The sequence below is a fragment of the Urocitellus parryii genome, chromosome 8 (genome assembly GCF_045843805.1).
Source record: "Urocitellus parryii isolate mUroPar1 chromosome 8, mUroPar1.hap1, whole genome shotgun sequence".
NCBI lineage: Eukaryota > Metazoa > Chordata > Mammalia > Rodentia > Sciuridae > Urocitellus > Urocitellus parryii.
Genome location: NC_135538.1, coordinates 34,573,491 through 34,589,824, shown reverse-complemented (window position 1 = coordinate 34,589,824; position 16,334 = coordinate 34,573,491). Strand labels below are relative to the sequence as shown.

Genomic DNA, 16,334 nt, shown 5'->3' with positions numbered 1-16,334 from the left:
TAGAAGAACCAAAAAATATATCAGTTATCTCATTGTGGTCTGGTGAGTACATGTGAGCCTGCATATATCTAATTGGGAGAACAGGGGCCTACTTTTATTTTTCTAAGAAAATAGGAACAAATAAAAACATATCTAATTTCGGTAAACTTGAGTGTTCAATTATTCCCCACATTTTGCAGATTCACATTTCTCTGATCAATGGAAGACCAAGTGCTGATGATCCTTCTCCTGAACTGCTAGAATTCACCTCTGCTCGCTATATCCGCCTGAGATTCCAAAGAATCCGCACCTTGAATGCCGACTTGATGATGTTTGCTCACAAAGACCCAAGAGAGATTGACCCCATTGTCACAAGAAGAGTAAGTTATAATGACTGTGAATGAGCCTGTGAATGATATAATGCCCATCTTTTAAATTGTCTGTTAAGAAATTTAAAAAAGAAATATTTCAGTGATTTGTATAAGTAGTTATTAGCAAAGATTTTAAAATTCAGTGGACATTCTTTTGTTCAAATTGAAGTCTGCAACTTATTAGGTGCATAAAATTTGTCAAACCTTTTTCACGTTCTTAAACTTTAATTTCCACTTTTGTTAAATGAGTATCATAATGTCTAGTTCATAACCCCCCCCCTTTTTTTTTGAAGTCTGAGTACAGAAGTAGTCTTTTTCACTTTAGGTGACCTGTCCTATTAGTATAATTTTGCTGAGTTATTACTGAAAGGACAGGGGCTTTGACATACTTTTTTCTATGACCCTCACTAAGAAATACACTTTTTAATCATGACCCAGTATAAACACACAGAGAGAAAAAGAGTGCAATTTATCTTAAACGTTAGTGTGCACAGAATTGGTTGGTGTTCTTGTGGAAATGCAGATTTGGATTCAGTAGGTCTAGGGCAGGGCTGAGATTATTCAATTCTAGCAGTTCCCAGCTGGTATCAATGCTGCTAGTGTGTAGACTATTTTGCCTCTGTAAATATTTTTGTGTTAGGTTTTAATAATGAATCATGATCCATAATTTTTTTTAGAAAATAACACTACTATCTGAGAAAAGGGATACTACATACTGTTTGATTTTTCTTTTTGAATAGAATGTAACAAAGGAAAACAAAGGGTTAAAGCTTCTTTTCCACAAATTTTTGACCATAGAGCTAACAGAAGTGCTGATTTCCAATGTGAAACTGGGATTTATTAGATTGTGAAATAGATGGCAATCTCATATTGCTATGGGTGATAATTGTGCTTCTTTGTGCCTGTCTACTCTGTACCGCATTCACTGGTTTATGTCACTTTCCCTTATATGATGCCACACAACATTATTACCATGAGATTCAATTCAGCCATAAATCCATAAGGCAAATCCATGCTACCAAGAAATCCACTGTAAGGCCAGAGGTATCATAAGAAATAGGATGGTAGAGAGAAATTAACATTGTGGGAAACCACTTAATTATAGAAAGAGCATACCAAGATCAAACTTCTACCACCAGTCACCAAATTGCTTTACCACTAAGCTGAATACAACAGTTCCTGAACACTTCTCACATGTTTTTTCATTACTTAATTCCTCATGCATAACTTCTCCATCATCACAAAATAACTTCAAAAGTTATAATTATCCCCATGAAAGCTATTTTCAGATGTTTTAGTGCCCTGTTTTTTCCAAAACTGAAACTACTTTACCGCATACTATATTTCAATGTATTGTCAATTGCATTATACAGAAGTAATCATTATCTTATAGCAATGTTTAGATTCTTTGCATGTTTCAAGAAATCACTTTTAATTTCCATTTTGGCGTGACTTAAAAATCTGCACCAAGAAAGACTGAATAATATTGAAGTGAAATTTATTCTTTCTTGACAGTATATCTATCAGGGAAAAAAATCAATGAAAATAAATTAGTGTTCCTTTTATCATCTTTTGCAAGCGTCAGAGTGGGAGTTGGGGTGCACATCCATTATTTATGACTGTGTTGTACATGAGCATTTAATACAGTGCAGTACAAGTCAACATATAAATGTGTTTTTTGAAAGTACTGAAGTTGAATAAACACTACATACAAATTTAAATATATAAAAATAGGATATTGAATTTTAGCTCTTCATGATTCAAAAGCAAAACATTATGCATTTATATTTAAAATCAATTTCCCAATTTTAAAAGCATCTGCAAATACTACTGTGGCAGCTTTTTGAGCAAATATCTCCATTTGTATTAATATTATTAAGTGATAAAGTGAAAAGGAGATTTATATGTTATCCCAGTTTCCTAACAAGTTCCATTAGTTCAAGGTCTAGGCATATCAAATATGTTAATGTATAAAAAATATTTAAAAAGACACTATATGTAAATAACAAAAACAAAAGGAAGAAGAAGGAGAGGAAAGTAGGGGAAGAGGAGGAGGAAGAAGGGGAGGAGAAGAGTAAGTGAATAAAAGGGATTTCTAGCTAGGGAACTCAGATCTGTGTCCACATGTTTATTATTACTAAATCTGGGATTTTTTAAGGTATATATTTGAATAATAGTTCTGTCTTCCATTGAGAGTAATACTTGGATTCCATATGATAAGGTAAAGGGCTCTGACAATTATGTGCATGTTAATTAAATTTTTAATAATACTAACTCTGTAATTATGAATAATCTTTTTAAAAATAGTTGGTAGATTAAAATAATTAGGATCATACCCCTTTATTAGCTTCAAATAGAAAGGTAATTATATGGACATTTTAACATAATAATAAAAGAGGCAAGTGTTCTGCACATCGAATTTGCAGTTCCTTTTTATATCCTTCAACGTTTGGGTAAGAAGTACATTATTATCAATTTTCCCTAAATGTGTTATTTGTTTTCAAATCTACCAGACAAAATAACCTGCATGTGATTTGTGAATACAGTTTTCTATTATCACAATTAAAGAGCCTTTCTCTGAAGAAACCATGCAAAACTTTTATGAAGAATTACCATCCTTAGCCCCATTTAAAAACTGCTTTTAGCAATGGGTACTCCCGCATGGCCTTTGTACTGCCTATGGGAAAGAAATTTATAAAACGCCCACCTAACATAAATTAGAGGCATTCTTTCTTTGGGCTATGATTACAAATCTAGAAGTTACTTCATCTGTTTTGTGAGCCCTCACTTTTCTTCAGTAAACAGAAGCTTGCTTCAAACCAAGGATAAAAGCAAAAAATGAAGTTTCCAACTGAATGTTCCCTTTTATGGCTTTCACCCTGCAGTCGTCTTAACAGGATTTCTTCTCTGGATTGCTTTTTGCAGTATTACTACTCAGTCAAGGATATTTCGGTTGGAGGGATGTGCATCTGCTATGGTCATGCCAGGGCTTGTCCACTTGATCCAGCGACAAATGTATGTATATTTATAGGATGCTTAGGCAAAATGAAGTGCTCAGCTGTAAAATGCTTCATGAGCTGCTTTGCAGGCAGGGAGCACTGTGAATGGGTGTCAGGTCCCCACTTAGACAGTGTAACAGAAAGCCATGCCAGGGTGAAATAGAGCTGGCAGTTAAGATGATAGACTTTGAAGTCAGCCATCACATTATCAGAAAACAGATTAGGTTTTTTTTTTCTTTTTCCAAAAAATGTTCTAAACTGGTATCTATTTTGAAGCTTCTCTAGCTATGACAGCTTGCTGCATGATTTAGCATTAGAGAATGCCTGCCATCAATCAACCTGTCCATTTCTTTAGAAATGTTTAATCAAAAAATTAATGCAAACAAATGAAAAATGTGCATGGAAATAAATATATAAATGGCCATGGAACAGGAGATAGGGCAGGAGCAATAAGGAATAGGTGGGAAAGAGGATTCAGGAGAGTGTTGATATCAGCAGGCCAGAAAATGCTGGAATGCTTTTGGGTAAAATTTTCCATTAATGACAATGTATTAGGTGAACATAACATAAAGAAGAAGATGAATGAGCATCTATTTTTTTTTCTGTCATAAACAAACCGGTGAAATTCATAATCAACTACTGGGCAGTATAAAGAAGAAATATAATGAATAGTAAGATCAGTGAATGTTGGTAGGGTGATAGTTGGGTTTTGTTTTACTTTTGCTTCAACAAATTGTATGATACTTGACATTATACTCAGACCTAGTTTTCTGATTAATAGATCATATAATGTTATCTCCTAGGAAGATTCAAAATCCTAGTATGTTTTTCTGGAAGAGTTAGAGTATCTTGTTACCTGGTAATATGCCGTCAGGGGTGTTTTCCAAGCTTTGAGAGCCACCAGGCAACCTTAGAAGGGCAGTGGCATGTGGCAAATGAGACCACTCAGAGCACACACAGATCGGAGAGCTAGCCCAGGGACACTAGATTTCTGTTCCTCCTCTGCCCCTAGATACAGAGTTGGGGGAATCAACTCCTTTCTCTTTTACTATATTCAAAAAATTTAAGGATACTTTGAGTGAAGACTTGAACTCGACACATCTGACTCAGAAAACATGTGCATATCAGAGAATTCGGTGTTCAAGAACACTTCCCATTGGTCTTCACTGATTTCTTCCAAACCTAAGCCCTTGATTCCAGAACTACCCTGGATCACCCTAAGCTGGTATTGATCAGAGATACCCACTGCTTCCTGCCCAGGCTGACCCAGTTTTACATTTTAGTACATAGCCTAGAAGTCTTCTCTTCTTTGTACTGCCTTTTAGAAGGAATCCCTCTCTGAGTTTCTAAATAATGTTCAAAGTGTCTCCCACTTTGTGGCTAGAAATCACGCTGCGAGTGTGAGCACAACACGTGTGGCGAGAGCTGCGATCAGTGCTGTCCAGGATTCCATCAGAAACCTTGGAGAGCTGGGACCTTTCTGACGAAAACCGAGTGTGAAGGTATGTTCTTGAGAAGCCTACAGAGTGTGTCTATCTTCCTCTCCTGGAACTCGGGTAGCATAGACGTTTGGAGATTTTAGATACTGTCCTCATATATCCAGTTTGTATATCTTATCCAAGGCAAGAGCTGGTGAACTCTTTACCTTGCTACCTTAGTTTTCCAGGTTTTACTTGGTTGTTTTAATTTGACACTTTTGAATTTACTACTGTGGAAAGATTATGAGAACATGTAAAAGTATACTATCATCATAAGAACGAACCTGATACTTCTAACATTTTATTTATTATATTTATTATATATAATATAAAATATATTTTATAATATATTTTTATATATAATATAAAATATATTTTGCGTATTTTATTATATATAATATAAAAATATATTTTGCGTATTATATATATATATATATATACACACACACACACACACACTCTCATAGAAATGCAGATAAATATTAATTAAAACCTAGACTGTGTAGAGGCTAGCCTCCCAAACATATACACTTAGGAAATTGTTCTGAAGCATATATTAGCTCCAATTCTTTCTGGTTGTTCCCTTGACAGTCTGATGCTCTACCCCCTTTTTCCTAGTAAATAGTCCTTACATACTCATTGTCTGATGAAGTGTGGGAAATAAAAGGTGAGAGATTATCCTCACATGTTAAAACCAGGTTATTATCAGAAAAAATTCATTCATTAGGATTTGATAATTATACTTATTAGAGGTACTGTTTAGGGCAGAATCTAGGAAGGGTACAAGGGTAAAAGGTGAGAAGTCAGAAGATGAAAACTGTGAGAAATGAATGCTTATCTTTTTTTTAATTGACACATAATAATTCTACATCTTTGTGGGGTATCTTGTGATATTTCAGTACATAATTATACACAGTGTATAATGTTCAAATCAGGGTAGGAATATCTACAGATATTTATCATTTCTTTGTGGTGTAAATATTCAAAATGCTCTCTTCCAATTTCTTTGAAATATATAGTATATTATCATTTCCCATATTTACTCTACTATACAATAAAACAACAGAACAATGTCTTGTGTTAATTAGCTTTCTGTTGTGACCTGGCAAAAACAACTCAAAGGAGGAAACATTTATTTTGGCTCACAGTTCCAGAAGTTTTAGATCTGTGGTAAGGCAGAGACATCATGGCAGAAGAGACTGGTAGAAGAACACTGCTCACTTTGCAGCAGCAGGGGTGTGGGGAGAAGCGACTTGGGACGGACCGGGTACCCTTTCAGGTTACACCCCCAGTGTCTTCCTTCCTCCAACCTGACCCCAGCTCCTACAGTTCCCAATACCTTCCAACAGTCAATTCAATTTGAACCTGTTAATAGATAAATCTGTTGATGAAATCAGAGACCACGTGATCCAGTCACTTCCCTAAAGCTTCACTTCTGAACATTATTGCATTGGGAACTAAGCTTTCAGCAGATGAACCTGAGCAGAACACTTCAGCTCCAAACTATAACCGAATCTACTGACCAACTTTGACTCTCCCTATTCCCTACTCTTCCCGACTTCTGGAACCCTTATTCTACTTTCAACTTCCATGAGAGCAAATTTTTTTCTTGATTTAACACATGAGATTGTGCTTTATTTGCCTTTTAGTGCCTGGCATATTTCACTTAGCATAATGCCTTCTTGTTCCATCCTCATGATCACAAAAGGAAGACATCATTATTTCTATAGCTTGACGGTATTACTATATGTATAGCTATTTGCTCACAAACGTCTTTAAATTTTGATTAAATGTTTTTTTAGGCTTATGGAATATCAGCAACCACAGTGGAAAAAGCATTTTAGGGTAGGGATTCTTCCTGATACCTTTGAAATTGTGTCAAACAGTTATAATTGTGTAATATTAAGCAATTCTGCAACATTTTTTACACTTTTCACACACACACACACACACACACACATACACATACACACACACACAAACACACATACAATAAAAAGACCAGTTCAACTTGTCAGCCACAGAAATAGACTATAGCAAAGCAGATTTCTACTTGATATTATCTATATATTGATCTATCCATATATAGATATAGATATAGATAGATAGATAGAGATATGTATTTAAAACCCTAAGATTATGAATCTATTTTGTCTTTCTCTGTAGGGCAGAGAGTGGGTTATATTTTCAAAGAGAAGAATAAACATTTCAAACATCCAGAAATTAAAGATGGGCATTTTAACCATAAAATCTTCAAATAAACAATGTGCTTTGGGCAAATGTATACATTCCTAAAAGTTTATATTAAAAAACAATTTCCAAGTTGAATTGCATTCCAACTGACTTAATATTTATAAATTCTTCTGTGACATGATAAATCCCTATATTTAAAGGATAATCATCATCTAAATCACTTAATTTGGATTTTCATCAGTATAGCTTACTTAAGGCAAGATGTATCTATCTCTAAAGAGCAACTAATATTCATTACATTGCTAATCCTTTACTTACATGGTAGTTTCATAGCACATGTTTTAGACATTCTGCTAAACATCAAGTTGCTAATAACAGCAAAAAAAAAATAGCTCTTTTTTTGTGTTGTCCCTGTTGTCAGACTCCATGAACATAGAACTGGGCAGGGTGTTGATAGACAGCAACCAGGGCTATAGGTAGAGTGTCCTGGCTGTAAGAGAGCTCTGAAGAAGAACTGTCCAGACATTGATGTTACACCTGCAATAACTCTCAGTTATAAATATACTCAGCAACACTGATTCTAAGTCGCATAAATTTGCATTACTCCGTATTTCCCTCTGTTTATACCAGCATCAGAAATCCTCAATTTCGGGCTGCAGATGTGGCTCAAGCGGTAACACGCTCACATGGCATGTGTAGGGTGCTGGGTTTGATCCTCAGCACCACAAAAAAATAAAGATATTGTGTCCAACTACAACTAAAAAGCAAAATATTTTTTTAAAAGGAAGAATACTGTATAAATTATCTTTCTCTAGTTCCCATCCTGATAGAAATTCCACATGATTTTTTGAGGGCTTTGTCCTTTCTGGGGAAAGTGATTTTTCACTTCTTTGATTTTCTATAATGCAACATGAAAAATACGAGGAAGACTAAGAGCAGGACAAATCAATTTGGAACTTATTTATAAAGCATTATGCTAAAGATTTTACATGCATTATCTCACTCAATGCTTTTAAATATCCATATCTGGTAATTACTATTGACTACTCATGTTTTATATGGAAACTGAGTCTTAGTGAAATTAAGAAGTTCTACACATCACATGACTAGTAATTAGAGGTGAGGACACGTAAATCCAGCACTGCTTGGTGCTCACTTTGTCCTGATTACTGGATACCTGCCTTGTATCTTATATCACTCACCAGGTGGAATGTGAAGGCCTGTGGCCCTGGTGAGAAGTGCATGGAACCTAACTTCAGAATTTGATTTCCAATACAAATTAGGTTAGCTTTTTTTTAAGTTAGGATACTTATCTGTGGCTTGGGTTCCTAATACATGAAAAGAGATTTATTTCAATTTAAATCCACTGTAATAACCATAAAACAATTAGAATAGAGTCTGGCATATTAAAAAAGTAAGCTTTAGTTGTTACTAGTAGTAAAGGAAAGGAATTATATCCTGAATGTTCTTTTTTACATGTAGTGTCTAAAACTGAAATTCATATACAGTAATTATTCATTACAGATGACCTAGTTGCTAATCATTCAGTACTATCATTCAATAATTTATAATTTAATATACTAGGAAATTGTAGGCTGAACTATGTGAACCTGTTTCACTTTTATATATCAAAAGTCAGTAAAATATCATCAGTTTCATGATTCAGCTTATATTTTGATCATTTCATATTTCATTAAAAGCACAAACTTATTAATATATCCAATAAATCCAAATACTTTCTAAAGGTATTTGTGTATGTCTGATAAATTATAACAGAAAATACTTTTTAAATATGTCTGAAATCTGAGATTAATGTTTGCTAATTTATTATTTTCTAATGCAGCATGCAATTGCCATGGAAAAGCTGAAGAGTGCTATTATGATGAAAATGTTGCCAGAAGAAATCTGAGTTTAAATATACATGGAAAGTACATCGGAGGTGGAGTATGCATTAACTGCACACAAAACACTGCTGGTATAAACTGTGAGACATGTATTGATGGCTTCTTCAGACCCAAAGGGGTAAAGTATATTTTTATATCACAGTTATTTTTGCTTTTTCATATGAAGACATAGGATGCAAAAAATAATTTTGACAGGATTTCTAAGAGGAGTTATTCAACTTCAAATTTTAAAAGGTGACCAGAACTTTTCATCATTGAAGCTGATATAAATCTTTAAGGATATAAGACATTGAATAGCCCTAGAAAATTTTATTGTACCTCATTCCAGTCAATACTCGCCGTCAGAAAACTCTATTCAAATTTTTATTTTTTTCACGTAGTTTTCTTTTTTTTAAGTTAGTGTCATGTGGATGTACATAATAGTTAGATTCACTATGTTATATTCACATATGTTCATAGAAAAGTTAAGTCAGTTTCATGCCACTGGTATTCTCTATCCCATCCTTCCTCCATTTCTATCATTGCCCTTTGTCTACTCCTATGATCTTACTTCTGTTCTTTTTTAAACCACCCCTTCTAATTTTGGATTAGCTTCTGCATATCAGAGAAAACTTTCAACTTGGTTCTTTTTTTTTTTTTTTTTTGGACTGGCTTATTTCACTTAACATGATAGTCTCCAGTTCCATCCATTTACCAACAAGTGCCATAAAGACATTCTTCTTTATACCTGAGTAACACTCCATTGTGTGTGTACATTTTAATATATGCATCACATTTTCTTTAACCATTCATCTATTGAGGGGCATCTAGATTTGTTCCATAGCTTAGCTATTGTGAATTATGCTGCTATAAACATTGATGTGGTTTCATCACTGTAGTATGTTCATTTTAAATCCTTTAGACATGTATCAAGGAATGAGTTAGCTGGGTCATATTGTGGTTCCATTCCCAGTTTTCTGAGGAATCTACTTACTGCTTTCCAAAGTGGTTTGTATAACTGTATCATTTTCCCCACATCCTTCCCAGCATTTTTTTGTTACTTGTATCATTGAAAATTTACATTCTGACTGGAGTCAGAATGATTGGAGTGAGATTAAATTTCAGTGTAGTTTTAATATGCATTTCTCTAATTGCTAGAAATGTTGAATATTTTGTCATATATTTGTTGATCCTTTGTATATTTTCTTATGAGAAGTATCTATTTAGTTCCTTTGCCCATTTATTGATTGGATATTTTTTTTGGTGCTAAGTTTTTGTGCTCTTTGTATATCCTAGTTATTAGTGCTCTGTCTGAGGAGCAGGTGATAAAGATTTTGTCCCATTCTGTAGATTCTCTCTTCCTGCTCCTTGATGGTTTCCTTTGCTGTGAGAAAGCTTTGTAATTTGATGCCATTCATTTATTGATTTTCAATTTTACTTCTTTGCTTTAGGAGTCTTATTTAAAAAAAAAAGTAAGTTCCTGAGCTGACATGTTGGAGTGTTAGGCCTACATTTTCTTCTAGCATGTGCAGGAGTTCTGGTCTAATTCCTAGGTCTCTGATCTACTTTGAGTTGAGTTTTGTGCAGGATGAGCAATATGGGTTAAATTTCATTCTAATACTTATAGATTTCCAGTTTTCCCAGCACCATTTGTTAAAGAAGCTATCTTTTCTCCAACATATATTTTTGGCACCTTCATCTAATATGTGATAACTGTATTTATGTGGAGTTTTCTCTGTGTGTTCTATTCTATTCCATTGATACTAGGATCATGCTGTTTTTGTTACTGTAGCTCTGTAGTATAATTTGAGGTTTGGTATAAAATATTGGCAAACTGCATAGAAATACACATCAAAAAGGTAGTATACCATAATCAAGTTGGATTCATCCTAGGGATTCAAAGTTGGTTCAACATACATAAATCAATAAATGAAATCTACTAAATAAATAGACTGAAGACAAGAATCACATGATGATCTCAATAGCCACAGAGAAAGCATCTGACAAAGTATAATACCCATTCATGTTTAAATCACTAAAAAAGCTAGGGATACAAGAAACATATGTCAACATTGTAAAGGTTACATATGACAAACCTAAGGCCAACATTATTCTGAATTATGAAAAACTAAAACCATTTTCTCTAAAAATAGGAATAAGTCAAAGATGCCCACTTTTATCAATTTTATTCAATATAGTCTATGAAAATCTTGTCAAAATATAAGGCAGGAAAAGTAAATTAAAGAATACAAATAGGAAAAGTAAATCTCAAATAATCTGTTTCCCAATGATAAGATCCTATATTTAGAAGATCTGAGAAACACCACCAAAAGACTTCTAGAACTCATAAATTAATTTATCAAAGTAGCAGGATACTGTAAAAGCAACACCCATAAATCATTCCTGTTCCTATTCATTCCAAAGATTAATCTGCTGAAAAAAGAAATTAGGAAAATTATATAACTCATTATTACAAGCAGAGTTTCTATAATAAAGAGTCACTGAATTTTTTAACCTGGTAAAGGCTTTTATTCTTTGCTACTTTCTTTCAATTCTTTTGTTTTGCCATTCTTTTAAGAATATTTATTCTAATTTGTTATATATGACAGCAGAATGCATTTCAATTCCTATTACACATATAAGGCACCATTTTTCATGTCTCTAGTTGTACACAAAGTAGAGTCATACTATTTGCATCTTCATACATGTACTCAGGGTAATGATGTCCATCTCATTCCACCATCTTTCCTACCCATATGCCCCCTTCCCTTCCCTGCCTTCCCCTTTGCCCTATCTAAATTTCCTCCATTCCTCCCCCCCCCCCCCAATCCTCAGCATGGGTCAGCATCCTCATTTCAGAGAAAACATTCAGCATTTGTTTTTTTGGGATTGGCTTACTTCACTTAGCATAATATTCTCCAACTCTATCCATTTATCTGCAAATGGCATGATTGTGTTTTCTTTTAATGCTGAGTAATATACCATAATTTCTTTATACATTCATCTACTGAAGGCTATCTAAATTGGTTTCACAATTTTGCTACTGTGAATTTGGCTGCTATAAACATTGATGTGGCTGTGTCCCTGTAGTATGATGTTTTTAAGTCTTTTGTGTATAAACCAAGGAAGGAGTGGGATAGCTGTGTGAAATGGTGGTTCCATTCCAAGTTTTCCAAGGAATCTCCATAGTGCTTTCCATATTGGCTGTACCAAGTTGCAGTCCAACCAGAAATGTACGAGTGTGCTTTTTCCCCATATCCTTGCCAACACTTACTGTTGTTTGTATTCTTAATAGCTTCCATTCTGACTGGAATGAGATGAAATCTTAGAGTAGTTTTAATTTGCATTCCTCTAATTGCTAGAAATGTTGAACATTTTTTCATATATTTTTGATTGATTATATATCCTCTTCTGCAAAGTGTCTGTTCAGTTCCTTGACTCATTTATTGATTGGGTTATTTGTTTTCTTGCTGTTAAGATTTTTGAGTTCTTTATATATTCTGGAGATTAGTGCTCTATCTGATGTGTATGTGGTAACAATTTTCTCCCATTCTGTAGGCTCTCTCTTTACTTCACTGATGTTTCTTTTCCTGAGAAGAAGCTTTTTAGTTTTAATTCATTCCATTTATTGATTCTTGATTTTATTTCTTGTGCTATATGAATCTTATTAAGGAAGTCAGGGCCTAATTCCACATGATAGAGATTAGGTCCTTCTTTTTCTTCTATTAGACACAGAGTCTCTGGTTTAGTTCATGGGTCCATGATCCACTTTGAGTTGAGTTTTGTTTATGGTGAGGGATAGGGGTTTAATTTCATTTTGTTGCATATGGATTTCTAGTTTTCCCAGCACCATTTGTTGAAGAGGCTATCTTTTCTCCAATATATGTTTTTGGCACCTTTGTCTAATATGAGATAACTATAATTATGTGAATTTGTCTCTGTGTCTTCTATTCTGTACCATTGGCTTACAGGTTTATTTTGGTGCAAATACTGTGCCATTTTTTGTTACTATTACTCTATAGTATAGTTTAAGGTCTTGTATACTGATGCCACCTGCTTCATTTTTCTTGCTAAAGATTGATTTGGCTCTTCTGGGTCTCTTATTTTCCCAGATGAATTTAATGATTGCTTTTTCTATTTCTCTGAGGAATGTCACTGGGATTTTGATTGGAATGGCATTGAATCTCTATAGTGCTTTTGGTAGTATGGTCATTTTGACAGTATTAATTCTGCCTCTCCAAGAACACAGGAGATCTTCCCATTTTCTAAACACTAAAAAACTTGGGATATCAGGAACATGTCTGAACATTGTAAAAACTATCTATGCTAATCCCCAGGCCAACATCACTCTAAATGGAGAAAAATTGAAAACATTCCTCCTAAAACTGGAACAAAGCAGGGAGGCCCTCTTTCACCACTTCTATTTATCATAGTTCTTGAAACTCTAGCCAGTGCAATTAGACGAAAGAAATTAAAGGGATATGGACAGAAAAATAAGAACTCAAGTTATCACTGTTTGTTGATGACGGATCCAAAAATTCCACCAGAAAACTTCTAGAACTAATAAAGGAAATCAGCAAGGTAGCAAGATATAAAATTAACACCAATAAATCAAAGGCATTTCTATAAGAGTGACAAATCCTCTGAAAGAAAAGCACTCCATTTAAAATAGCCTCAAAAAAATAAATAAAATACTTGGGAATCAACTTAATGAAAGAGACGAAAGACCTCTGCAATGAAAACTACAGAATGCTAAAGAAATAAATTAAAGAAAAGTTATTCAATTTTATCAGATGCTTTTCTGTATCCACTGAAATAAATCTAATTGTTTTCTTCTTATATGTTAATGTGGTAAATTTGCATTGATTTTTTAAATATTGAACCAACTTTGCATTTATGGGTTAAATACCACCTGATTATGAAATATAATCTTTATTTATTAGATGATTTTACTTAAGTAAGGATTTTTATATTTTTGTATAAGGCATATCATTCTAAACTTTAATTCTTTTGTAACGCCTTTGTCAGTTTTTGAATTGGCATACAATGGTCTCAAAAAATGAATCTGAAAATGTTTCCTTATTCTATGATTTCAAAAATTACTCATGTAAGATTGAAATTAATTGGAATTAAGGAAGTGGTATTAATTGTTTTTAAATGTTTCTTATATTTTTAGAACAGAATTCCCTACTAAAACTATCTAAGCTTTTTGTTTTCTTTGTAGAAAAACATGTGGTAATGAAATTAATTTTTATTGGTATAAGACTATATACACTTTGTATTTTTTCCATGGATCAGTTTTGATACATTAACATTTTCCAAGGATTAGTTTAATTTAGATAAGTTGTCAAATTTTGTAATAAAATAATTTTCTTTAATACCCTCTTATTCTTCTTAAATTGTAGAGTATGTATACTGACACCACTTCCTTAATTCCTAAAAGTTTGAACTTTATTTTTCTCTTTTTTTTTTAACTGATCAGTTTTGGTAGGAGTTTATCAGTTTTCTAAATGTTTTCAAAATTTTTTTACCTTTTTCTATATTTATTTATTTCTATTTTTACAATACTTACAATATTCTTCTAACGTGTTTTAGTTTTCAATTTTTTATTATCTTACTACCTAACAACAAGGAAACAGATTATTTTGAAGCCTTTTTTCTATTATAATACACATATTTATATATAAATTTTCTTCTAGTAAGTACTTTTAGCTGCTTCCCATAATTTCAGAAATGCTTTATATCCATTATTATTTATTTAAAATAATTTCTAATTCTCATGATTTCTTTTTTTAAATTTAATTTCCAAGTATTTGGATGTTAGTTGTTTGATTTCCAAATATGTAGTCTTTCTCAATAAATCATATATTTATTGTGTTCTACACTGAATATCATATTGTCTGAGAATGTAGTCATTAAGATGCCAAACTCTAGAAGTTTATTGATACTTATTTGTGGCTCAGTGCATGGTCTCTTGGTAAATGATTATCTGTACCTGAGATAGTTTGTCCTAACATTTTTTACTTCTGCACATATAGATCGATCCAATTTATGATTATGGATTCTTGCATTTCATTTTTTTTTTTACTATTTCTCCATGTATTTGAAGTACTGTAATTAGGTGCAGTCACATTACAAAATTTTTATATCTTTACATTTTATATCTTATAAGTAGACATTTTAATAATTATGAAGATGTCTACTTAATCTCAGATGAAACTTTTGGTCATAAAATCAACTTTGTCTCCAATTAATAAAGCTACAACAGCTTTCTTATGCTTACTCTGCATTTATATGTTTTTACTTTTTTTACTTTCAACCAATTGGTATCTTCATTTAAAAGTAGATTGCTGTATAACTAAAAAGAATCAATAAAAAGTGAGTTTCTTCTAATAAAAAAAATAGTAGATCACTTATAAATAATTATATAGATGAGTGTTTTTATCTTGGCAATTGCACTTTTTAAGTTGTTTAGTCCATGTATACAACATAGTTACCATTATGGATAGGTTTTGCTATGTGCTTTTTTTCTCAGAAACTTCTTAGCCTACATTTTTTCCTGTTGTCTTTTGTGTTATACACAACTATTTTTCACTATTCCACTTTATTTCTTCTGTCATCTTTTTAGCTATAACCTTGTGTATTATCTTTTTATAAGTTCATGCTTTAGTGATTGCAATACATACATTCTAAAATTATCACTATCTTATCAGAGTAACTAATATGATACTTCATATACAGTTAGGAGAACTGCAATAGCATAGTTCAATCTATGCCTCTCTTTTGGGCTTTTATTTTCCTTTATTGCTTGTAAGCCCCACAGTACAATGTTGTAATTTTTGATTCAATTCGTGTTTTAAAAAAAGAAATGAAGAAAAAAGAATTTTACAAATATATGCACACACATACATACATATGTATATACATACACTGACACACATCACAGTCTACAGTTGGAATGCATGTGTATATTTATATACATATACACATATTTATATGTGTGTATACATATACACACACATATATACATCCACACATTCACACACACATGAACATATATATACATGTGCCATTTATAATAACCTTCAATTCTACCCTGTCAATTTGCCCTTTGCCTGAGTAACTTCTTCTACAGAACTACTAGTTATAAATTATCTTTTAAGATATTTTACTTAAAGATATCTGAAAATTTCTTTACTTCCATAATAGTTATAGAAATGGGTTTTTTTAGAACTTTAGTGTAGTACCTTTTTTGAATTGTTTTTTTATGAGAATGTAATCATCCTTTGTATATTTGTTCTTCTATATATAATGCATCTTTAATTCACTAGCTGATTTCAAGATGTTCTTTTTTATATTTCTCTTTCAACGGTTTTAACATGTATTAAAAAAACACCTTGGCCTGTAGACCAAATCTGGCCCATAGCCTAT

The 16,334-nt window shown here is 32.7% G+C and overlaps 1 protein-coding gene across 1 annotated transcript in view; it reads left to right on the top strand.

Annotated features, from left to right (window-relative positions):
• Positions 1-16,334, top strand: part of Lama2 (laminin subunit alpha 2) — a 555,405-nt gene that overhangs the window by 205,708 nt on the left and 333,363 nt on the right. The window contains exons 5-8 of the mRNA XM_077801650.1: positions 180-359; positions 3,276-3,365; positions 4,734-4,851; positions 8,864-9,042. Of these exons, the coding sequence (XP_077657776.1) occupies positions 180-359; positions 3,276-3,365; positions 4,734-4,851; positions 8,864-9,042 (567 nt within the window). The remainder of the gene's footprint in view (positions 1-179; positions 360-3,275; positions 3,366-4,733; positions 4,852-8,863; positions 9,043-16,334) is intronic.